This window comes from Plectrocnemia conspersa, unplaced genomic scaffold (genome assembly GCF_051122295.1).
Source record: "Plectrocnemia conspersa isolate PC_06_02 unplaced genomic scaffold, ASM5112229v1 ptg000011l, whole genome shotgun sequence".
NCBI lineage: Eukaryota > Metazoa > Arthropoda > Insecta > Trichoptera > Polycentropodidae > Plectrocnemia > Plectrocnemia conspersa.
In genome coordinates, this window is record NW_028277175.1 from 9855487 (window position 1) to 9882978 (window position 27492).

The 27492-nt window shown below is 29.9% G+C and overlaps 2 protein-coding genes across 4 annotated transcripts in view; one reads left to right on the top strand and one right to left on the bottom strand.

Moving 5' to 3' along the window:
- The window catches only part of LOC148229411 (uncharacterized), a 138762-nt gene extending 113148 nt beyond the window's left edge, over positions 1–25614 (top strand). For 2 of the 3 annotated variants that reach the window (XM_088198940.1, XM_088198941.1), the window contains exons 5-6: positions 21277–21435; positions 24325–25614. In XM_088198940.1, the coding sequence (XP_088055066.1) occupies positions 21277–21435; positions 24325–25476 (1311 nt within the window). In that variant the 3' untranslated portion in view covers positions 25477–25614. The remainder of the gene's footprint in view (positions 1–21276; positions 21436–24324) is intronic. The other variant, XM_088198942.1, reaches the window with a different exon arrangement.
- Positions 1–27492, bottom strand: part of LOC148229412 (uncharacterized) — a 212193-nt gene that overhangs the window by 93170 nt on the left and 91531 nt on the right. The window lies entirely within an intron of this gene.

The window sequence follows — 27492 nt, forward strand, 5'->3', positions numbered from 1 at the left end:
TATACCAAATATATTTTTTAAATTAAAGAAACTTTAATTAATAGCAAAAATAAAATATAATCTATACTAAAAGAAAGAAATGGCAAAATATTTTTAGATAAAGAAGCTTGGGAAAATGATATTTAAAATACCAAAAAAGAATCAGTTTTTTCTTGATAAGAAGTGCTTTATGACATAATGTTGTCTTAAGAAGCAAGAGCTCTAATGGAAAGACAAGAAGTGCATTCCTTAGAATGAAACCCTGGGTTCAGCTTTTAGCTGAGCTTTGTTGGCTAGTAATGGTTCATTGTAATATTTTCGCTATTATTTTAGTTACCATTGTACCAAGTTACAATATTGGTTTCTATTACAAAGTTAGGCCGCAGTTTTAGATCTACTACAACGAAGAGATAATGAGGTTTTTTTAATTATCATTAATGTCTCTTAGAAGTTTTATGTAATTTTCATAAGTCAAGTATTCAGTCCAAAATAAAAAAAATTAAACACCATGTAGCGAGCAAATACATTTACAAAAATAACTTGACAACAAAGTATTTGGCCAACGCTTTAAAAACATCTCGTCTTTAAATAATGAACATGAGAAGAAAAGCACTGATCTGTGAAATAGATGATTTTGAATCAAGTTTTGGAAAATATCTGGTTGTTTTATATTTTTTATTACAGAATTTCCTGCGAGATTTTTATAGCTTATGGGAGCAAAGTTGAATTATCAAATCATAAAGTTGGCTAATTTACACTTAAGGTCTTTGATGCGTGTTATATTAACATATATCGATATACGAGCAATGTATTATAGATAGCTATAAGTCACGAGGTAGCCGTGTTCTATGATGGATGCTTTTTTTCGTGGTTTGCCAAACTTTGGGTGCAGGTCTGAAAGTTGGCGAAATAGTTGCGGAAGCGAAAAGTTTTGCGGTGTTAAGTGTTAACCGACAGAACTATGTCGAGTCGAGTTGAATTCGTGAGGTCAGCAGCAGAGCTTGCAGATGGCGACCTCAGGCTCAGGTCTCACGAAGGCATATATTTACCGTTTTCGATTTTTATTATTTTGGGAACGAACTCAAATACATATTTGGAAGTGGCAATCATGAAGGCATTGTTTTATGGCCCTTTTTATATTTAAAATTACACTGGTGATCAAAAATTTTGTAATTAGGATTTTGATGACTGATTTGGACAAAGTTTATCATACATACATAGTCAGTATCATTGGTGACCACATACATTAAACATGTACCTCTGATTGGTACATAGGAATGTTTTTATAGTAGATAATATATTTAATAGTTCATATTAAAAACGATCACAAGTGTATAAAGATAAACATCAATTTAAAACAGAATTAAAAATGCTTCTTAGGATATTTTCTTCCCTTATGTTCTACTTAGTCAGTTTTTCTTTGCAGGAACCAGCAGTAATCTGCTATCATTTCAGCAATACATTTCCCTTAAAAACGGTTTTCTATAATAGCCATATCTTGATGGAATCACTCACTTACTGCCTCTAGATTTTTCGTTTAACGCCTTTACAACATTTTTTATGAGACCAAGCTTTATGTGTCAAGGTGGTAAGAAAACTTACTCTGAATTTACAATTAGCTTAAATTTAATATTGTCTTTTCCAGGCACAACTTCTATTCTCTAGAGCCATGTTATTATTTTATAATGTCCATGTGTTGCTCTGCTATTCTATAAATACAAAAAGCAGCAATACTTTATAAATCCTCCTTGCAAACTTAGCAGTAAGGCAATAAGTTTCCACAAATATTTCATTGGAAATCATTGTATTTTATCGAACTCATCAGAAGAGACATACCGTCGTAGGTTACATTCTAATTGACGGCATGAGCTATTAGAGTGAATTGTTTTTTATTTGCTTTTAGGTGAATCTATGCACAGTTGCCAATCACCAGGATCATATTCTTCGTTCATTTCTTAGAGTAATCCACGTATACCTTGCAATAAAAAACGCCACCCTTCATATCAAAATAAACAGTAAGGTTTTCATTAATTTTTCAGTTGAAAGTAAATTCTATTGTTTCAGTCTTGAGCCGAGCAATTCAGCTTGTTGCTTTGATACATTAAGGTCCCTTATCAGATTATTAAACTCACTTCGTTGAATTTAATGTGGTTGCTTTTCGTTGTCATAGCTTTTATTGACAGTTTCTTCGAGGTAGAAGCAATAGGTTCTTCATGGAAAAGAATATCTTCTATATTGAATGGCGGAGTAGGCACTGGTATTTCAGAACTATGTAAATCTGGTCTTATGGCAGATGGATGGTTCGGAAACAAATTGCAATGTTTATTTTTACTTGAGGCAGAAATAGTAATGTGTTATATGATATCTTGTTTCTCTCCGCACCATTGGAACACCAAATGACATCATTCTTCCTTTTCCATGTAATCGCTGAGATAGGTTTACCTTACAAGGTATGCAGCAAACATGAGGAGCCCATGATTTGCCAATATAGCACTCGAAGTAGTGAAAATATGCAGTTTTAATCTTTGAAATTATATTATTTTTCTGTTTGACAGATATATATGTTCCATATATGTAATAAAAACTGTCTTGCAGTGTCTTGAGTTGCCCTTGAACATTTTACTGATTTGACGTATTATTTTAAGGTGCATTTTCTCACTAAGACTGAAAATCAATCTGTCTGTCAGTTGACAGTAGTGTTGCCAATATTACTGTGTTGCAAATATAAATAAAATAGTTAATAAAAATATTTCATGATTGATGCAAAAATGAAAAATTATAGCCTACATACATATACATATAAAATATGTGTATATAATTTCAACTAAAAAATGTGACGTGCTAAATTTTTTGGTTTTAAAATTTAAATTTACCTCTGAAAAAAGTTCAAAAATGTTACAAAAAAAAAGTTGCTTCTGATTGATTTGCAAAAATAAACCCGTTCACTATTTGTCAAAGACAATTCTGTACTTGTATTTCAAACAGCGCATAGATATCCTCACTCCAATGACTCCTGATTTTTAATTTATATATTGTATATTTTTTTAGTAAACATAACTTTAAGCATCTCACTAGTTGACAAAGTCACATTAACTCAGCCCTAAAATCTGAAAGTATCAAACGTATATCACGCAGCACAATTGTAGTTCGTAACCTTTTCGGTTACAATTGTATAAAAAAAGGCAAGTTTATATTTTTCAAACGCTCTGCGCGTTTTGACGCGGTTTTTCGCGAGCTCATAAACGTTTACGATCGCTAGCGTCCGCTCTATGATGCGCGCTCGCGATTATACTTTACGAGCGAACGGGAGATTCGCGAGCGGCGGTCATTTTTGTGAACTCATTGAGCTTTAACGCGGCGTGACGTATTAAATTTTGGAACCGTCGTTCTTTTCTGCGGACCGGAACACAGCGGCGCGAATATGGACGGTCTCGCGTTTGCAGAATGATTTGATTTAACGCTCAACTTCTTTCTGACTTCTATGTACGTACTGGAGGGGCTTTATGAAATTCACTTATGTGAGATACGAGGTGTGGCAATTTATTTCCTGATTGGCTCAACAAAAGGAATCTAAATTTATGTAACACAATTTTTATACTTACTCCCTTTGGGGCAACTCACAGTGTATGTTCAAGAATTTAGAAATAAGGAAAAAAAATGTTTAGAATAAATCTTGCATGAAAATGCTAATAATTATTAACCAAACAATATGTAATCTATACGGTATTAGCATTATAATGTTTACTTATTAGTGGCGTAGGTATATCAACCTAATAAACAGTTGTGTCATGCGATATTTGATACATACGCTATTGATTGATTGAATCCCACAGCTCAGCTGTCAAGGTGCGAAATTTAAAGGTGTTTGCCTGAAGGTCTAAATATAGTTGTCTGTACTTATGACTATATTCTACTGAGCCAAACTTCGCCTACTTTCTTCCTCCGTTGTCTACGAAGCCAATTATATAAAAACATTTTGGCCATGTCTAAATTATTTGGTACCTAACTACTGCACTTATTTAGTCTAAGGAATGTAAGAAAATACTTGGGTAAAAAAGCAAAAATAGTATTTTTTGTTTTTATATCTGAATAAAAAAAGTTCTAAAATGAAGTGCTACGAAACATTAAACAGATACTAGGGTATGTGCCGCCCAGGGCGATCCTTAAAATTGCCGCCCCCCATACATTTTTTGCAGGGTCATAAAATCAGCATTTCTTAAAATAATAAATTGGTTATTATTAAGCTCTTGTTATTCGTGGATTTAGATATGTTATTGTGCATTCAGGGTTAAGAACCACACTAGACGATCCCATCGCGAATATGCCGCCCCCAAGCAAGTGCCGCCCGGGGCGGCCCCCCCCCCCCAAAGCTACGCCACTGACTAGAGTTCATATGGGATTCGAACCTTACTCTTTCAGGTTAAATGTATTAAATAAACGATTGATCTACTGTGCTTATTTATAAAATATATACGTTTTAAGAATAGATATGAATTATTGAAAAACGTTTTTTTGGTTTCTTTTCTTTTATGTTGATAAGTAGTACCTAATGATAATAATTTTAGTTTTTTTTAACTTGGGTATACTAAAACTTTCTTGATTCTTTTTTGCTCTTTCTATTTTTAGATGCTTTCAAAATCGAATAATATATATTATAAATATTTTTTTGTAAAAAGGCAATTTTTATTATCGTTGAGTATAAATCAAGTAAATAATTTTATCAATATGAAAATATTTTAAGCTCCCAAGGGTTGTAAAGTAATATTTTTTCAAATACGAGTTGTAATATCAAACGAATTTTCGTATATAATTTTTGAAGAGCTCGCATTTATCGAATACAGCTAAAACTAGCATGAAAGACTAGTTATTGAAGTCAGATTATTAATGCCTGAAATATCTAGGTTTGAATCACATATACAGTTTTCCATAATAATTTTTAATTATTATATAACTATATTTAAAATCGATTATTACAGGTTAGGTATTGTCCTTTAATGTTATTAAACATGACCTGGGTTTGAAATTAAAATAATAAAATTAGAGACTGATATATAATTTTTATTGCAATTAATCATCATTTACCTTGATTTTTCTAATCTCGTGGATCAATATCGTATTGTTTTAAAAAGTAAATTTACAGGTTTTAATTATAATTTTATGAATTTTAGAAACATCAATGAAGGCATTTAACAATAAAAATTGAATATTTTAAATAACAATAGTTTGTAACATATAATGAACTTAAAAATCAAGCAAAAATTAACATATAACAACAGACTTTGAAACCACAATAGTGCGTCAACAAATAATAAAAATGTGCAGGACACCTAGTATTGCATAATAACCACAAACTTTCAAAAGCCATTAATAACCCATTACTGCAGCATAAAAAACTACCGTTATTATTGCATTGAAAAGCATTGTCTAGTCCTCTTGGTTAATCATTAGATATTAGGGCAGCTAAAGACCGCTTCCTGATTTATTTACTTTTATCACATAAAAAAATAGTTTAGCAAAAAATGTTTAAGTTGATGTAATTCTAATTAATAATAATAAATCTTTAAAGATTCTTAAAAATATTTAAAAAAATGTTTATATGAATTTAATACTTTAATCAGTATCCTTCAACTTTATATATTATTACTGTATTTATTCCAGTAAATATGATATATAATTCATAATATTTATATGATATATTATTTTTAATAACATAACTAGTTCTCAACTTAATTAACATTAATTTTATACCTATATTATATATTACCAATTGTTATACGACATTGGAAGATTTAAACCAAAAGAGTATTATTAAAATTTAATTATCTGTAAGGCAAAAGTCATATTTTACAATTTAGTATGATAGAAATCGAGTTATATGCTACATAAAGCATTCGTAAATACGTAATAAATATTTCTATGCACTTTGTATAGATGCTTGACTTCTTCTTGCATATAATCGCAATGGCGTCGCAAAACGAATAAAAGCATTGTACGATATTAAATATATGAAAAGCTCGCTCATACCGCATGCTTCATATAATACAATATGTTATATTGTAGCAGCTTTCAACGTTCTGGACCGCAAATAGTAGCAATTTTTCACATTTAGAAAAGGAGATATAAAGCGACACATATTTGTAAGAAAATAAAATAATAATTTATTTTACAAAAACATACTGTGTAATAATTGTACACACAAGTCCTATTATTTTTAAAAATGACTAGCACACAATGAATGCTAATAAGGTTTATATGCACAGATAAAAACTCGCAAGAAAAATGCATAGAGCTTTTTCTAAAGCTCTCCGCAGACCGAGTCGAGTTTCAAGCTTTACAAGAGAAAGCTCAAGTGCAGCACGAAGTGGATGATATTAGTGTTATACTCACTATATAATTATAGTGCTTTAACAAAAATACACAGACGCACACAATATAATAATGACGATGCAAGTCGAGAGTTAAGTTTTCGGGGCTCCTATTCAAACCGGTCGCCTTTGGCAAAATAAATGGCGAACGGGTTTTTGGTCAAGTGTTTCAATTGCATCCTGTTGCACCTGGTTTTGTGGGTCGTCTACGTGGCGATAGAGCTTTTGGACCGGCTGGGATGTGTTCGGCGGTCGTCGACCGGACAACGAACCCGAAAGCCAAATCTCAGTCTAAAATTGGCTACAGAGACGCGTGAAAGCCTTCTAGAAGGACTAGGTACTAAGTAAGAGCTTTGGAGCTTAGTTAGTTTAACATATTTTTTCACATTATTATTTAAGTAGGAGTATTCTATGATAGATTTAAAGTATCTTAAAATACAATAAGAGCATTACATAATTTATCATGAAAATATTTAATTGTTTTATATAATATTCAACACTAAATATATATTAAATTTATTACTAATTAAATTAAATTGAAAATGCAAATTTTTACTATATTATTTATAGCTAGTTTAATATGAAATATCTGCGGAAAAAGTCTCACATTTATTTTCAACCATGAAAGAATGGAATAAATACCCATTGAAACTATCAATATATATTATAAAATAGGAACAATAATAAGCATTTTTGTATTAAAAATTACAGTAAATGCGAAGCATATCTAAATTTTTTAATTAGCCTGATTGTATGATGCTATGAAACATACATAAATTTCGGTATTCGACTTATATGAGAAAAAAAGCATCAATCGCTATATAAAAGACTACGTACACAATAAACTCCAGCCTTGTGTAATATATTGTACAAACATTAGTATGCGGTAAAAAAAGTCTGACATACCTTTTTAAGGATAAGCTATAAAATTCTAAAAGTAAAGCAATAGGATCGAGAGGTTTCAAAGCTCTACTTAAGCCAAAAAAAGCTTAAAGAAAAAATAATATTAAAAATCTAGAATGAGTTCAATAATACTAAGACTGAACCATTTATTTAATTCAAATGATTTTATTTTGTGACCAGTTTAAAGTATCTGTAAATATTTAAAGCTAAAAACATTTTTTTGCTGTAGTTTATATCATCTATTGATGTATATTTGCTTAGAAAGTTGAAAAAGAATATCATAGTAGACAGGTAGATAGGCAGTCTTAATAAAATTTCTCACAAATAGTCTATTAGAAAACATTGCGATAAATATGCGATTATTTGATCTCAACAAAATTATGCTTCATATCAAACTATGCAAAAATCAGGATTGGACTTCTTTATAAGCTAATTTTAACTGATATAATTGCCATCTAAATATTTAGTTATTTTTAAATTAATATGTCTCTTTATAATCTTTAAAAATATACTAAAAATGTATCATGGTGGTGATGATGATGATAAAAAATTGATAATATTAAGGATGTTTAGTGTTACAAGCATATACTCAAAAAAGTAATATTTTTATTAAATAATATTAATAATTAAAACTTGAAGAGCAGCATAGTAAAAAATCGTTCTATAATATACCTGTAAATGTTTATAAAATAATAAGCAAACTTGTACTCTAGTACATGAAAAACTTTTCATTTACCAAAAAAGTTAGCATTTAATATTTATACTATAACACTTAAAACACCTATTTGTAAAATTTTCACTTAATATTATTAACGCTTAATTTTTTATGAAGAGAAGAACAAAATTTCGCTTACTTTTTTCTTGCATAGTTTAGACCCAATTACGTTTTTTTATATTATTCTCATTATTAAAAAAGTTATACCTAATATAAACTCGATTTAAATTAATTATCATCATATAATAATCAGGGATTATTATTATTATTTTAATAATTTATTTAGGTAATATAGCTAATTTTTACACTAAAGAAATTTTAACTAAACATAAAAATATTTACTTCGTGCATTAATAATTTATTTCTTAATGCACGAAGGTGTTTCTTTATTCCATTTAGAAAACACGCTACAGTTTTATTTTTTCGGATTGTTCTAGGAATATTATTATACATAGGGATTAAAATACTCATTATATATAAATACTAAAACATTGATCTTAAATACTTCTTAAACCATTCCAATTTTATTGCCCTATTTTGTAATTTTTGCAATAAATTTTATCTAATTTATTAAACATATCTAATATTGTTGCAAACTAATTAAAATGTGGCAATATAATACTATTGCATTTTTTTGTCATTATACTTAATATATTTTTAATTCTGGATAATAATCCTATTTTTCTACATTTTTTTAAATAGATAATTACAGTGTTCTTGAAAAATTTTTTTTATCTACAATTACTTTTAAATATTTTATATTATCAACTATTTCTATCATAGAGTTATCTAATACTATTTTTTTAGAATTATCTAACATATTTTCATAATTATTAATAATTATTAAACATACCTTCAGTTTTATAGTTGTTTAGTTTTAGTACATTATTTTTAAAGCATATTTCTATTACACTTAATACATTATTTAAATTATCTATAACTTCTTTAACATTAACAAATATGCAATATTTTAATGTGTCATACAATTTTTTATAATATTAATATATAATATAAACAGTAATGGTCCGAATTTAGACCTCTGTGGTACACCGTGACATTTTATTTTCTCTTTAGAATACGCATAATTTTTTTCAACTTTTTGCTTTTTTTTAAATAATTATTAAACTATTTAACTTATACATATATATTTAATATATTTTTAATTGATTTTGTTTGCATCCTTGCCTAATAATCAATCAAATATAACTACTTGTAATGCAGTCTCAGTGCAATGTTTTTCTATGAATCCCGATTGTTGTTCATATTTTTATTTTTTTATATATTTTTTTTCATACATAGCACGCCACTGGTCCTATACAGAAAAAAATACATACTCTAAGACCACTTACACATCACTTTATCTAGAATCATTTATTTATTTCCACCACTACTCAACGGACTGTACTGCATTATATTATTTAACACTCTCCAGCCTGGAGTGATAAGTGGAACCATCCCCCGCAGATGCATTAGATTTTTGTATTCTTTCTTCTGCTTCGCCAAGGTTTCGCAAGTGCACCGTATAAATCAAACTGAAGACAGCATCCGACTTCGGCGCAAATAACTCGACATTGGATGCACTGGCGAAATATGGCATCGAATATTCCGCCGAGCACATTTGCAGCACAGATATCAATCTTTATCGCCACTACTGGGTGGCTCAGAAATGTTTATGTGTGCACTTTATACAGACTGTGTAGCAAATATAGTTATATTCGCGTTTAAAGCGCAGTGTTTGGCTTGATGGCGAGGTGAACGCGCCTGGGTTGGTTTGAGGGTGCAGGAATAATTTCATAAAAATTTTATGATGCATCAACCCCAGTTTTCGAGGGTGAAATATGCGATGAAAAAGCGTTATTTATTATTGCAGGATTTTTTATTTTGATTGGAGTGGAAATTGAGGCTTTTGTGTATAGAGATACGCAAAACATTTATTTTATTAATTCGAGTGCATAAAACATATTAAATGTTGAATATATTAAAATAAATAAAATATTATTTGATAATGTATCTAATGTAAAATAGAGTTATACATACATATGAATTATTCATAAAGAACCGTCTTTCAGTCTATGTACATATATACATATGTATTGTGGAGATGATTCACTCTTGATATTTAATATAAATAATAAATTTTAACCGGAGTTAAACAAAGAGTAGATCCTTAATAGTAACAGTGTATTCAGACGATGTATTCCAAATTTATATATATATCCATATTGACGTCGATCTGAGAGATGATGAATTTTGTAAAAGAGAAATTCATGTTGTGAAATAAAAGATCAAGCTATAAAGATCCCAACGTGGCCAATTGGGTAGCTGTCTCATTATTATCATTTGATAATTAAAATAAACAGCTACGTTGGAATTTCAAGGGGTCGATGGGTGTTCATAAAAATATATTATATCACATGTGTGTTATAATTGCATTCTCGCTCCACGTTGACATTGAAATATACTTGAGTGATTCCCAAATCTGCGGTCCCATCTGCCGCACTCGAGTACCTTCGAATCTGCGGGCCAAAGCGGCCAAACAATGGCCGCTTCACAGTCTGGTAAATAAGTTGATTTGTGGTGTTGCCAACAGAGAGAAGGCAGGTCGTCGACCCGACGAACTAGCAACTGCCAGGACCGGCTCCAGAATGCACTCTAATTTGGCAATGCGCGCAACTTGTCCCAATTGATTGCAATCGGACCGTGTGTATGCAGCTTTCCAAAATAATGGCTGCCATAGTTTGTGATTTTTATTTTGTTTCTCGCTATGAAACATCTACACCTATGAAAGCTTTGAACGTATGAAAGTCTAGTTGATTATTTTTTCTGAATATTTTTGGGATTGTATAGACTTAAGATGTACATGTTATACATACATACAATATAACAAAGCATTCTCACTTCTTTTGACATAAATTCTTGACTTGAGAGAAGAGTTTTTGTTGTTGTTGTTGTTGTAATGTGTTCTACTATACTCTATTCGAGTTAGCACAGTCAGTTCGAGAGCTATTCATTTCATCATTTCGCCTCTACTAATATCTCTATAGCACAAGTTACTGATATACGTTCGATATACTTATCATTTATGCTTTTAATGGAGTAATGATTGAACGTATATCCGTATCGTGTGCTTTAGAGCTAATATTAGGGCGTAAACTCAAACTTGCCATCTCTTTCTCAATTATAAATAATTATGAAATGGATAGCTCTAGAACTGACTGTGTAACGCAAATAGAGTATAGACTAAATATTCATTCTTACTTTTATTAAATTCTTAAAACTCAAATTTTAGAGACAATTCGTTGCATCTTCTGATTCACATTCAGCGCATAGAAGCAAAGAGGTTGACTATACTAAACATATATATAAATGTACAGTCATAATAATAATAAGGGTAGGGAAACTTAACCATATTTGTAAAAATTTTCTAATAGTCATTTTTTTGTAGCAATAATCAATTACCTGCTTCGATTTTACTCTAAAGCGAGACAGTCATAAAAAATAGTTTTAATATTATAAAAGTAGTGTTTTGCCTTGACCTATTAAGTGTCAAAATATTATTTTTTTATAAATGATTAATATTGTGTATTTTTTTATACACTTACAGTTTGAATATTCACTATAAATACACAAAATTCTCGTAGCCTTACGTGAAGAGGGAAGCGGATGCTTCCGCGGTCTTCTCAGTTTCTTAGTGTGAGTTTGGTAAATTATTCTGGAGGTTCCAACCACCTCCACAATTAGCATTCTATAAGGCATTTGTAACAAATAAAAATATATTAACTCCTCTAAAAAGTTAGGCATAACAATGAAATAGTTAATAACTGTTTAGATTTACGAACCACATCTGTTCCTAGACGTTAATCACTTATAATCCCCCATAAGTACTAGTAAAACAAGCATTTTGCGTGAAAAACTTGAGTGATATACAATGCGTTTTACCCTGTGTAAAAATACATTTGTAATTTTACGATGGCTAACTTAAAGTCGTAAACATATTTTGTAAATATGTTCAAAAGATAATGCAATTGGCCCACCAACATCCTCATCTGCGATTCGATAGAGCCGTCTCAAATCAGCAATATAAAAGATGCGACACCTGGTCACAGAGATGCAGACGATGCAGAAAAAACTTCTCAAGACTTAACTCTAATGAGTCTCAGCACTAGCGGATCGTCTAGCATCATCATAAAAAACTTCTCACTGCTCCATGTCAGATAATTCAACTCGATACTCGAAGTCTATTCAACTTTTAAGTCCAGCTATTTCAACTCCACCGCCTGATAACGGCAGCTACATTTCCATTTATATATATGTTATTTTATGACCGTTGGATTTTAAATAATTAAAGCATTTAGCAATCTTTTACTTATCATTTTGCATTACCCTTGCCAATATAATACATTTTGTGTATGTGTAAAGATACTAAATATGCGATTTTAGCTCTTGGTATGCATAAAAAAGGCATTCTATGATTCGTAAATTGCGTTTTTAATGAGTATTATGCGACAAGTTTTTCTCATTGATTGATTCTGATGAACCATCTGAGTACTAACAAAAGCGAAGCGTGGTGATTCAGACTAACAAAGGGTTAAAAGACACACCCCCAAATTTAAAGACACAAAATCAGAAGATGAGAGCTGAGAGTCGGCCTATATTTTCATCAGGGCCCTGGGGAATAACTATAAAAAAGTTTTATTTAAATTTGTCATCTCTTGAAAATGCTGCCATAAATATAAGGTGAAAACGCTGCTTTAGTTCAGCTGAATTTATTTTATTTTTGTGACTTCAAAATGGTAGAGAATTATTTTTAATTAATTAAAATAATATTGATTTGATTTCAAGCTAATTTATTCTTTATATTTTTTAATTATTTTTTTTTGTATAAAAATCGCTAATAATCGTAACAATATATTTTTTGCAAAAAGAAATATTTTTTAATATTCTAACGATGTTTTTAATGTCTAATGTTAAATTTAGAGCGAATAAAAATTTTTTAACAGATACATCCTTGATGTAAAAATACATACATTTTTGTCATAATCTGTTTTTATAATCTAATGATATGTTGTATTTTTTTACATAAACGATTTAACAACTTATTATGTTAAAACAATATCAGACTATGCTTATTTAAATTATTTATCCTAAATGTATTTAAAACCAGATTTGTATGCTTTTGATTGAAATTTTTAGGGTGGATAAAGAGAAATATTTGATACAAAATAATTTCCAAAATTTTACAAATGATTTGTCTTTAGTACTTATTTTGCATTGATTTTATATTTAAAATTTGAAGGCGTAATCATTTAACCAATTATATATAATATAAATATTAAGTATGTCAAAAAAATTAATTGAAAATAAAATTTTAATCATTAATATTTGTTTGAAACGCAACTCATAATGTATCACATTATATTTATACAATTGCTTGTTTTTAATTAAAACTATATATATATATATATATATACTATATACACAGTATAATTTATTTGCAGGTGCTTGTTTATTATGACAGGAAGTTAAATACACCAGATGCAGTTCTTTGTTAGCAAAAAAACAAACATTAATTTTCTTTTGGACATACCTATTTACAAACGTACGTGCATCTGCATAACTATGTACTTAAGTGCAACATTTTACATTTAGCTTTTTTCTTTATATACAAAATATTTTTTTGTATCATATTTTCATATAATTTATTCACTATGTGTTAAATAAATGACTGTTATACAAATTTTCAATGCACGTCATATTTAATATCTGTCGTAAATTATCCTGATAGTTACATATAATTTGAGAAAATAATTATTTGTGGCACAATCACATATAAAATCAATATCAGTCACGTATATTTTAACAAATAAATAAATGCGTTTTAAGAGCTTGCAACCTAATATGAGATTTTACTCCAGATTTCTTATCTATTATATATTCGCCTCCCATCCCTTCCCATGATTTACACTTCAGCTTAAAACGGCTGCAATACCTTCGGTTTGACTCTGCACCAGAAATAATTAGAAATAATTAAATTTATCACATGACATAAAAGTACGACAAAAAAACACGTAATAATTTCACGTGTACGTCGCGCACATATTTATTTCGTTGTAATGTGGAATTCGTATGCATCTTTGTTTGCGCTCGAAAATTAACGGCGTCGCTAAAATTTTACACTCATATGTTAATTAAAATGGGGATTCAGAGGAAGCCATTGTGCAATTAATATAATCGCGGTTATGGCGACGAGATGGTATTAAAGCAGTTTAGGTCGGCGCAATTACGCAGATTTTCTGGACCGTTTTTATGCAAATTATTGTATGGAACGTGTGCGGGCGTGCTTTATGTCGGATTTATAACGAATAATCGCAGAACGGAAAAATTTTATTTAAATAATTTTATTATATATGTATATCTGTTAAAATTATTTATAGTCAAAATTCAAAAATAAAAGTATAATTAAGATAATTAATAAAATTAATGTTGGTCAAAGGGATGTCATGTTTTATCAAATAATAGTTTTTTTTAGTGAAAGGCAAAGTTAAACCACAATATAAAATTCATTACCACTTAAACACGTACACGAAAAAAAGGATTATATTTTTAAAACCGCTTTGTTAACTATCGTTTATGCATCATAAAAATTTCATAGGCATGATTGAGCATAAAATATTCATTGAACCAAAAGGATGTTTTTAAAACCAAGAATAAATATTACTATTTATTATTCAAACCGTTGAATGTGTAATAAAAGTAACTGACTTTTTTCTTTGTATTCAATAGAAATAAAAAAAATAATGTGTAGGGTTGAAATGCGTTTACAAACAATTTTTTCATACAAAAAATAAATTCTTTATTGTATTAAATATTGAACATGTGACGCGATTTTTCATTAAACTTTTAATTGGAATTTGTAACTGTTTCGTACGTTTTGCTTTGTGGGTTGTTCTTCTTTCATTATAGTGGTTAAAAATGACAAAACCAGAATTTATATCGTTATGATTTTCAAAACATTTTATGATTGTATATCATATAAATTAAAAATTATTGCATAATATTACAATACACTAACTTTTTAATTTTCCTTAAAGTCGGTTATTTATTTATAATAAATTGACTTAGCAATTATTAATTGCTTATTTTTTTTATAAAATTGGATTTGATAATACACATTTTTATTTCCTTATTCCTCAGTTTTACTAACATAGTTATAGAGGTATTTCTTAAAAGTTATATATATGCTGTTGAACTATTTTATACTTTTGCTTAAAAAAATCGAAAATCATTTTCAAAAGATCGTATCTAATTTTTTATTTATAAAACGATTGTTTTTTATAAAACCAAACTTTATATATAATACATGTTACCAATTAATAAAAATTTTTTTTTTAATATTATATAATAAAAAATATGAATATAGTATAAAACGTTGGTGGTTATAATTTAAGAGAAAAATAAACTAGAAACTTTTATAATTCAAGTAAAAGAAAAAATATGCATTAAATTAAAGTACATTTACATAGTTAAAGATCTAAAGATATTGTTTTTTCATTGTTGCTATTATGAAGTATTTTAAGATTGCTATTGTGACGTCTAACGACCATATTAAATTTTATGAAAAGGAAATTCGCCAGATAAAAGGTTTAAAAATAGATAATAATACTCAATACCACATTTGCGTATTAATTAGATATTTCACAAATCATCTACATGCTAGCACATCCGTATCGTTAACCACTCGTTAGAATCAGAAAAACTACCCTTTTGTAATGTATGCGTGATAGACAATGCGTCTATCTGAGTAAAAACCGTTATTGTCATATATCCCTTGAATTAACGATATTCAAAAGTTATACTTGAAGGTGAAAACATATTTTGTTAGTTGAATAATCAAGCGATGTATTCATCCCACAAAAAAAAAGCAACAAAAAATATGATTTTTTTGAAATCATATTTTTTTTTTCAAAAATAATTGTAGGAAAAATATTTCTAGGAACTATATAATAATATGTATTTCCAAAGAACTTTCATTTGAATAAATGTAATATAAAAAATATAACAGATATATTACATATTTCTGTATAATATTTATTAAATATTTTGTAATACAACCAAAGAATAGGTTCTGTTTGACACCAACATATTTTAACATATATTATGATGTCTCAGATCTTCATAAAATAAAACTGATTATTTTTGACAAAATCACCACAAAATGTTTGTGTCTGTTCACAAAAATGCGCCGTAATAGCATGAAAATTTTGCTGCGATCTTCACGCCTGTTTTCCCACACTGCGCTTTCGTACCAAAATTGAATTCGTTCCGAGCGAAACTTGTTAATTTGGTACTTTGGTCTAAACGTGATCTTGGCGAGCACATAAAAGATCCGCGAGGCGTAGGGTTAACGCCCTGACAACTTTTCGTAGGAGGGCCGAAACTCTCGGGCCTTGGCTAGTTAGTCGAATGAAAAAAAACGGAAAGCGTGTATGGGCCGCATTACCTTTCAGTCGATTTTAGTCGACACTTTTATGGGCTAAGACGCAGCGAAAGGCACAGGGCCGAATTTGAACAAATATTCATAAACAATACTACATACTACAATACTACATACTACAAATCGATTGATTTGTAGTATGTAGTATTTCTAGTTGAGCTCAATAAATCAACCTTGATCATTCTTATTTAACAGACCAGTCGAGCACAAAAACATTTAATGCAGCAAACTGTAGAATAAGTTTGACAAGTCTGAAATAATAGTGAAAAGCTAAAATCACAGTAACCACAATAATTATAATTACAAGGGCACTATAACGATCAATTGAACAACGAAAAGAGAAATATCCTGAACTACATTATTATTAACCCATGTACAAAAGTTGAAAATCTCACTTAGAAAGTCTGCGAATTGGTATTAAAATTTATAACCAATAGATATCACTGCAGCTGTGGACGGTTTTTTTAATAATAGCGCATTTTTTATTAATACAAATTTTAGTGTGCTGCTGAGGCTTGTACCCGCCACCTTAGTGTTCCTGAGACGTTACGGACTGATCTGTTTAATACATAAATACAGCAACATGAATTTATTGTTTTATAGTATAGAGTTGTTCCTACTGATTAGACTTGTTCTAAATGTTTATCACTATTAGCCGAAACAGATAAAAAATAAGGATTGGTCACCTCCAAACAAATTCGCTAGCTTCTCTTTTCTGGACGCGAAAGAAATATTGATTATTGCTACTAAATTACATTTTTAGGGAATACAATAATATAGCGACTACTCTATTTTGTTTAATTAACTTTGTGAATAAATAAAAAATAAAGGGACCTGAAATGTTTGCAAAAGATACTGTTCCATCCGGATAACCCTTCAGAAATATCTCATCCTCCTTTTAAACCAGATCCATTAGACTTACATGTATTTCCGAACCTCAAAAAATAACTAAGAAGGCATCGATTTTCGTTTATAAAAAATTATATGAGATCAGAATCATGGCATTACATTATCGATGTACAAAATAAAGACTTAAAGGATGTTGCAAAATAATAAACGACAATGTCGCAAATATTTTAATCTACTTTTGAGCTAAGAACTAGTTCGTAGAGAATTATGCTTCGGCAATCGTTTTATAAATAATTATTTCTTACACCTATTTGCATTGTTAATAAACATTTAAAAATAACCTGTAACTCCTTCACAATAAATATCACTTCTTCCTTAATAAAATACACTACACTAAGTTTGCCGGTTAAATTCAATTTTGCTGATGAATATCGAGTTAAGTGTATTCCTCAATAGCTATGTCACTCCTATGTAATATCATCTATGTTAAGCATAGTTGGTCGATTTAGCAATTTGACTAAAACAACGTCGTATTAATATTTTATATATAGATTTCAAATTCGGTTTTGCTTGTTCATGTTTGCATTTAGGCTTACCGCATCGCCCGATTCGAAACAATAACTGCAAATGCAAACGGATCAGATCCATTCGCCCCAATTGTGGATTAGTCGTTGCGGTGTAATAATGGAATATCCGTTTCCAAAATCGGCACTATTCAAACGATTGTCCAAACTTTTCCAACAATGTGAATCCGATAAGCCAGTAACTGGCACAAATTTCAATTGTGTGTTAAAGCAGTTCGATTTTTTTCAAAAGTTTAAAATGAATGAAATAGTGTTTTAGTTAAAGCTTATACAATATTTATAAAATGGAGGTAATAATACATATAATATACTGGGTAACAGTGGATAAATCATTCTAAAGCATCGTAATATCGTACATAATAGATGCTTAGTATCTCAAATAGGGTATCAATAAATCTAAATATATACATAACTCTGTTTTCAGATGGCTAATAGACTATATATGCAAATTAACTGGTCGTATTCCGTATTACTAGGTAATAAATTGTAAGAGAAATGGATCTTATACTCATATTACAATCTTGTGTAATATACAAGATGGTCCAATAAAAACAAACGTGTGTTTTAGTAGTTTCTTTGCTGTTTTCAAATAGAACCGACGATAAAAATACGTTTAAAAAAATAGTTATGAAACAGTTATGAGCTGAAATATGTAACGACTTAAATTCAGCAGCTATATTTCCCTTAATATATTTTACGTCCCGAAAGCTTTCTTTTAGGAATGATAAAAATCTGCCGATGTTAATATAGATAGAGTGTGTGATTTTTATAAAAAAAAGCACAATCAATACAAAATGGACATTTATGTCAAAGTTAACAATATCTTTACGAAAAGATGCTTGACTCGATCGATAGGGTTAAAACGTATTAAGTTGTATTATGTTCATATTAACATGATAAAATGTGCGTTCGTGACGAAGAAAAAAGGTATCACTTGTCTTTGTTGTTGCTATTTTATTGTTATTGTTATAATTATTTTTTGCCCAATCCTATTGGTCAAAATTCGGTTTAGATGTTCTTCATTTGATTCTTAACCATTTAAAATCGTAATATTGTAAAATAAGGTGTTACTTTACATATTTTGTATCTTTAGCGGGCGTAGCCCTAGGGATGGTTGACCTCGCGGCCAATGAGACTCTTCGGTGAATCTAGATGGCTTTTTTATTAAGTTATAATTACATTTGACAAATGGACGATTACGGCGTGACGTTTCTCGCGATGAAGGTGAAGGTGGCGCAGGTGATGATGGCCGTAGATGATGCTCTGGGCTCTTGTGGCTGCGTGCGGCGAGTGGTTCTGGAGTTCCAGGAGTGATTTTATGGTTTGTCGGTTGGGGCGCGAGCCTGGTTCCTCCGGATGGCTGCTGGTAGATTTTGCCTCTCTGGTCGTCTGTGCCCGTCTCTGCTGTCTCCAAGCAGTCTGCGTCGCTGGCTCTCTGCTTTTCTGGGCCTGTCTGGTGCCTCAGCCGTCTCGTATGGTGCCTCCGATCGTCTGCCCTCTCCTCATCGGAGTCCGTGCTTATATCCTTTAGGGGTTGCACGCTTGCTGGCCAATCGCGATTGTGCATCGATCTCCTAGCCAATCGTTGCAGTTGCTTCTTGGAACTCGAGAAATCGGATGTTGTATTTTCGAAAGCAAGTTTTTTTGCTTGTCCAGTCTTTCGAATTCTTCGGAAAGGGTTTGCGATGTGGTGATTTATTGCATCGTCCGTACCGTTTTGTCACAAAAGGGATTCTCTTAACGACTCGTGTTGTATGGTCAAAAGAAATCCCTCTTGTGCCATGATATTTGTCTCATTGTTAATAAATGAACGTTTTTGGTCACGGTTATCAACAATGAGACAATTACTCTTTTAAATCTGGACCTATTTGTGTGGTCGCCACATATCCATATATTACATAGCTTCTAATCATACTAATATTTACATATTTTCTGTTATTGTTTTGGTCCTTTTTTAGTGGGACCGGCGATTGAGAAAATACCAAACTTTTAAACTTTTACACTTAAAAACAATGACGTCATATTTACGTAAAAATAAAGAAATTAAATTTTACGCAGATTGTCAATGTTATTTAACATTAAAAATACTGTAAAAAGTGCCGTAACGTAACACTGCAATACATGACGATAAAATGTCTGCTTGGTAATTAATTCATTACCTCTGATTGACTTACCCAGTTGGAATATATATACCCCCATTGTAACACATTGGATTTACACCTATCAGGTTACAACGGAAAATTTAATAAAAATAAATTAATAACGCTGTCAATATTTTATTTATTATTTTATACGATGCATTATTTTTAATTATTAACGCAATTCTTTGGTCACACGATCTCTCTCCCGTTGTTGTTGGTTAGACTTTTTTTATTGTTTTGTTAATTGTAAATTCCTTTTAAATTACAACAAACATAAATTTAATATATTATCTTTCACATTATTTCTGCTTCTCCAAGCAGATGGAAACTGACATAAAAGTAGTAGTCAAGATATATTGACATGTATTTTAATATTTTATAACACAATAAAAGAAACGTTATTTAATGTTCCTTTATTGTAGATATTTTATTATCCCAATTAAAAAATACAAGCATATGTTTTGTTCAGGTTAGTTAAGATTTTTTTTATACCAGATGTATGAAATGTTAGGGCACCTGTTTGAGTATTTTTTTATTTCAAAAAGCATAAAAAACTTTATTGAATATAGAATATGTTATTAATTTAAACAACACCAAAAAAATAATGAAAATTATGTTTATACATCAATTATATTGATATTACATACACAATATAATTTTAAGAAGTCATATTAAATAAAAAATGCTCCTAGTATTTAGTGGCACAGACATAGAGAATAACAAAATTGAAGTAGTACTTTATGGTTTGAATTTCTTGCGTAGAAAATCCTCACATATATTTTGCATGATTGCACAATGTACATTTTTCGAAAGGTTTTTAAACAATTTATATAAAAGAGTCAAATTATTATATTTAACTCTTTCATATACCTTATTTTTAATAATCATTTTATACAATTAGAAATACTGTATATTTACAATTCGGTCCTGCCAGTTGATCTTATAAAGAAATTTGATTTTATTCACATAACGGCACCTCGTGCAATTTTGCACTTGCTTGAGGCAGCTGCAGCGGACGACGATAAGCGGATTCCTCGCAGATTGCACTCATGTCATTAGGGGCCCTTCAGGGTTTGGCCATTACGCAAAGGCCCCGGCCAAAGATATCACTCATTGATAAAGTATCAGATGCGCTGAATACGAATTTAACTCCAATGTTCGTTAGATGCTTTTTTCACAATTTTATTTTAAACAACACACCTGCTCTTTAGACATCATAAATCATGCTCGACTTTCTACCTTTCAGCTTAAAGCTGCAGAATCTGGATATTCCGGAGGGAACGACGCCAACGAAGAGACCGGAGACGGAAGAGAAGATCAACCGTCACAGCCTCCAGCCAACGGATCGATCATCACTATGACCTTGAAGAACAACCACCTTATTGTGGAAACGGAAGTTCGCAACGTGAGTAACACGGATACAAAATATTGTATCGGACGTAACATTCGCCATTCGAGAGTAATGAAGATTATTAATCAAATCATTTTTCATTACATAACCATACATTATAGCTAACTTAACCTTTTGTAGATCTCACATATAATTGGCTGTGTAAAACCTTTTCACCATGATAGTATTTAGTGTATTTATTTTATGTAGTCATATCTTGTTTCCAACATATTAGATTACATTACAGTATTCGCAGTTGTAAGCAATGTTTTTTTTTTTGTATAATGATTACTTCTACAAACTGACTTTTCTTACCCTTTTTATTTATTAATTATTTTATCTACTTTTTCGTCAGTATTTGATAAAAATAAATTATGAGCTCTAATAATATTTTATTAATATTTATAATATTTAATTTAATCCAATATTTATTTTTGAATGAGTTTTAATAAACTTATGTTTAAGTATTTCTTGATCGATAAAAACGTGTAAGAATAGTATTGTTGTATTTTATAAAATTAGATGTATTAGTACTGTATTTATTTTGATCATTTATGAATTAAAAGAATATCAAATTTAAATCGAAATATCGTATTTAACCAAAATTAGCGTGAAATTACATATATATTAAAACATACTTTTTTTCTTTTGATTGTAATTAATAATAATATTCAACATAGTTTACTTGCGTCTGTTTCCAAACGTCACGCTTCCTATATACATCCTCGTTATGATGTATTGTAATACTGCTGTTCAGCCATTTGTCAAAGTCCAATCGGATTACAACGCAGCTAGAGTATCAAACCGCAACGAGATTGCTCCACTAAATTGATATTGCTAATTTTTTTCTGGCAATTTATTCCCAACTCACAAGCGCTGGAATTTTTTGTTGGAACAGTGGCACCATGATGGATGGACAAGCCGGAAGTAGAGTAAAAAAAATACATGATAGACCTGACGATGATTTTTTTGCTAGTCACACGATGTTTAACTCGTGTCATGTCATGTACGTTTAATGGTGTTTGTCAAATACATATGTTTTTGAAAGCTTATGAACATATAATGGACAGTTAAAGCTATAAAAAATGCGCACTGAATAATCAAAGTTGATTTTTGTGTATATATTTGTAAAAAAAAACACACGTATTAATTTATTTTTAAATAATAGTTAAACGGCATTTTCAGTTTTTTAAGCTGAAGGGGCGTGACTTTGCAGCTAAATAAACCCCGGAAAAGCTAGTAACAGTTTATTTTATAGACATATATATGTATAGAAATAAAGATGCCGTTATCAGGTGGTGAAGTTATAATGGCAGGTTATGAAAGTTGTATTATTGTCGGCTGTGTGAAATTTCAGTAGAACGGCTGGAATTATCGTGATGTGTTCTCGTGATGCTCTCTGGATATTTAGCGTGTGGATAGGGTCACTTAGCTTATTTCTGCTGCTGTAGTGTCACATATTTTACAATGCTGTGATGCACAATGCATTTTTAGAGAAATAAAATTTTTCATTTCTCTAAGAATGAGAAATTTTATTTTTAGTTTCCGATTTTCTCGAGAAATTTTGTTAAATAAAATTAACACTTAATTAGATGATCGTTAAAGAAAAACAACTGCAATAGGATAATGATTTTTTGTAATAACGCGAATAATCAAATGCCAGAACGGATCGGTCTACACCTACATCGATTAGGAATTACAAAATAATTTTGCGAAAATTAAAAATTACAGCTATTAGTTGTTACTTTAGATGTTTCATATATTGAACAAGATACAAAAATCTTATATTTTATTGAAAAAAAAACAAGGGTTAAGTTTGCTTACAGACAAGTTTTATTACGTAAAATCCATGGAAAGCCACCATACATTTTTGCAATCTGCCGATTTCCATGTTAAGCGTTTTTAATCTGATTATTTATGTGATTACCATAGCAAAGATAAAGACGATTAGAGTAGTTGAGAAAATTGTAAACTATTTTTTAGCATTCAAAGACTTTCAATCTCAAATAAAAGCATGCATATTTTTAAACATCTGGCACGGATCCACTCTTTTTATGCAGCGGTTTAAAAAAATGCAGCAGTTTTAATACATTAAAAAATATATAAACAAAATATTTTTTCAACAAAAAAAGACGAAGTTAAAATCGATATAGAATTTTTTTCGAGAAATATTCGAGAAATTATTTTTGAGTAAAAACAGTAATTATGTCGATATTCCATGGAACCTATTATATATTATATAATAAAGTAGATCCTGTTTTATTTAAATATTTTAATAAATATTATTGCTGATTAAAAAAAATATTGATTTAATAAATAAATCGATACAGAATTGTACCGACACAAAATCTCTAATTATCTGAGGTATAATTCTGGCAGAGAATTAATTATGTACATACATATATTGATGTATTGATAGCGTATGAAGTATATTTTAAGCTTATCAGTAAAAGTTGTTTGTTGATATCAATAATTAAAAATATAAACAAGCTAATATTTATTATTACAAGAATTTATAACGCAGTTATGTATTAAAAAAAATTGTAAATTATATAGATATATATAAGCTAAGATAAAAATAATTATTTTTATTGAAAAAAAAAGTCATTTATTATGTTAATGTATTATTTATAGCTTTGTGATTATACTTTCAAAAGTTATTCATATTTTGAGACATATTAAGCCTAATTATAAATCATTTTAAACGGAAACTCTTCGTAGGATAAACGCATGTGCCTAAATGATTTAAGGTATCGTAAAATTTGATATACGTTACAAAACATATATTCAGATTATTTATGGGGTATTAAATTAAATATTTATTAACGTTGTCGATGTATACGGACGTTAAAATTTGGGTTATAGCGCTACAGTAAATTTATAAAATATGTTTTTTGCTTTCAGGATATCGCTCATGGGGCTCGCGAGACAAAGATGAAGTATTCGGCCAACAACGATGGAGTATTCGTCGTGGAGGTTCAGCAAAGCAATGAAAAGTTCAGGAGATCTCCTCAGCAACGCGTCCAAGTTCACAGATCTCCTCTTCCTATACACGGATCGACCGAAGGAGAAGAAGAAACAAACTTCATAGAATCCGACAGTGGTTCTAAAAACAGACCGATTGCAAACAGTAATACGGGATTATCCACTTCGGACTTGAGTCTCTCATCGACGAGCTCCCACAATCCTAGTTATTCGTATGGTAATCAAGTTGGATATGAACAAGGACATTATGGATACCCAGTTTATACCGGATATGTGCTGCCACCTAAATCTCGCATTCCCTATGAATCATCTTGTGAGCCTTTGGTGACGAAGACTCCCACCGATCCGGATAAACCAGTGATAACAGCGGCTATATTCAAACAAGATTCTATCATAGCTGGAGATGAAATTGTCAAGCCTCCTGTATATAGTATCGAAGGTTCAACGGACGGTCCTTTGCTATCTGACATACAAGCAAGAGAAGTCAGTCTTCATAAGTTGCAAGATAAAATAGAGCATCAAACGAGGGTTATAGCGAATATTGATAGTGTTCCTTCTTCTGATACTGAAGAAGATCGTTATCAAGAACAACAGAGACAGTTGGGTAACGGTGTGGCTAAAAAAGAACAGACTGTCGTTGAAATTAACCACGATAAATCGAATCAATGCCTTCATAGGGCAGATAGTCTTCCGCCGAGATTGAAGGACGAATGTAAAAAGCAGAATAATGTGGATGAAGACGATTTTGATACTATCGAAGAAGAAAACAGCAGCGATTGCTTTCCTGGCGATATAGCTTCAGGCTCTCCGTTGCTGGGTTCTAGAATGCCAACTGGAATGAAAGGCAAAAGAGCGTCTCTCCCCATAATCACGCCAGATTTGTACACGACTTTGAAGGAAACAACGAAAAATATTCTTCCTAATCTATCGCCAAAGTTTGAGAAGTTCAATAATGAAAATTCGCCGATGGAGAGCAACGGAGAAAAGCCAAACATAGGCCCACCGTTGATAACCGTTACCGAAGAAGCTGAAAATATATTTAACTCTACCGAAGACGTGGCAGCTAGTTAAGTTGACTGTTTTAACAAAAGGGGAAGTTGCCAGTAATAGGAAATATAAATATATTTTTGTATATAAGTGGCTGCTGTTCATTGTACATGATTGTGCATGAATGAGAAAAACTTCAATATGTAATGAACAATACACCAATCTTTGGTGTTGTGATGAATTTAGTGCCAAATATTTGTTACCATAGCTTTAGAAAATGTTTATCGTACTTTTTATTTTATTCTCTATTGTATAATTTAAAGAATCGTGTTTGTCAATGTGTAGCGTGATTTTTTTTATCTCAAATAAGTGTTTGAATACATTTAATAAAAAAAACTATATTATAAATATTAAAAAATATTTCATTAGTTAACTATTTTTAAATAACTAAACTTCGCCAATACGAAATGTACAATTTTGCAATATTTTTTGATAAACACCCCGTAGTGGCATCTTCCCCTACGACGAATCCAAAGCTGATATAACCAACATTACATATTGTGAAAAGACTTTTTTGTATTGTATTTTAATGTCATAAATAACTTTTTATTGCAAAGACCAAAATTATGTATTTATTAGTTCATTTTTTAAATAACTTGTGAAAGTACACCAGAAGCTTTTTTGTGATTGTATATGGAAAACATTTATATACTGCTTTGTTGCCCGTCCAAAATAATTTAACTAAAAAAAGAAAACTATTATTTCATTAGATAGATAATCTAACTAAATTCGTCTTCTATTAAACAACGTAAAATAGTTTGTTTTAGTACTAAATGAACTACATATATACCAAATACGATAAAATTCCTAGCGAAGAAAAGATTAAGGAAATCACTATATATTTTCCTAATATTGCACCAATTATTTCTTAATAAAGCGTAAATGTAAATATATTAATAAAATTGCATAGGTTTTAATGAGAAAATATAAATAGATAGTAATGTTAGGTAGCGTATTTTTATATTTTTCTCAGAGTCAATCGGAAAAATATTAATTTTATCCTAAAGGGCGAAGCAAAATGTTGTCAATATGGTTAAAAACGAGCCTTTTCAGCTTTTGATGTTTTATGACTAGAATTAATGAAAATTTCTCCATTATTTGGCATTAGCATAAGTAGAATCTGAAACGATTGGATAATAAATTATATGAAAAATCGAAATATTTTGTGAATTATTATGAATACTATATTGTATCTTTAGAACGTGTAATTTCATAAACTATTACTATGTATAGAAAACATAATATGATAAACGACAGTTTATAAATATTAATGAAGCAAAAATAAATTAACTATGAACATGGCGCTTAACCGTTATTTTTATTACAACGCGAACTTATCCGAAGATGGTGTGTTATTATGTGCAATAAATGCATAAAATATAATGATGCTCCTTTTCATCTCGAATCAATTTAGATTGTTTTAATTTCGTATGCAGCTGTAACGGTAAATAAAAAATAAAAACATAATTTATATCATAATATTTTGACTAATATCATTTAGACCAAAAAAATCATATTCAACACTTACCCATCAAATAATAAACTCGAATTTAGATACAATAATACAAATTTAATTTATGTTCTTTAAAATAAATTCATTAATCTTTATAAAAGAGAAAGCAATTACAATTTTTTTTATTCAAAATAGATTTTTATTTTATTTTATAGCTTAAAGAACATTCATTGAGATCAAAAAATAATTTATAAATATATTATTCACAGCGTCACTAGTCTTACAAAGTTATAAAAAAATATTTTAACTATTAATCTCATTGATAATTTGTCTTAAATATATAAAATAAATAAAAAAGCTATTATGGAAAAGTACAGGATCAGGTAATGGTTTTCTATTGCCTTATATACAGATTTTTTTATAGGATATACAGGAAAATTATTCATAAGATTATATTTTATTTTAATTGTATGTGCCTTTGGTAGCAATAGTATTTTTAATATTTGAAGGACCCTTACTAATAAGAGCATTTATATATTGTTTTTTTGTTGAGCCCTTTCTTCAATTAAAAATAGTAATAATTAATA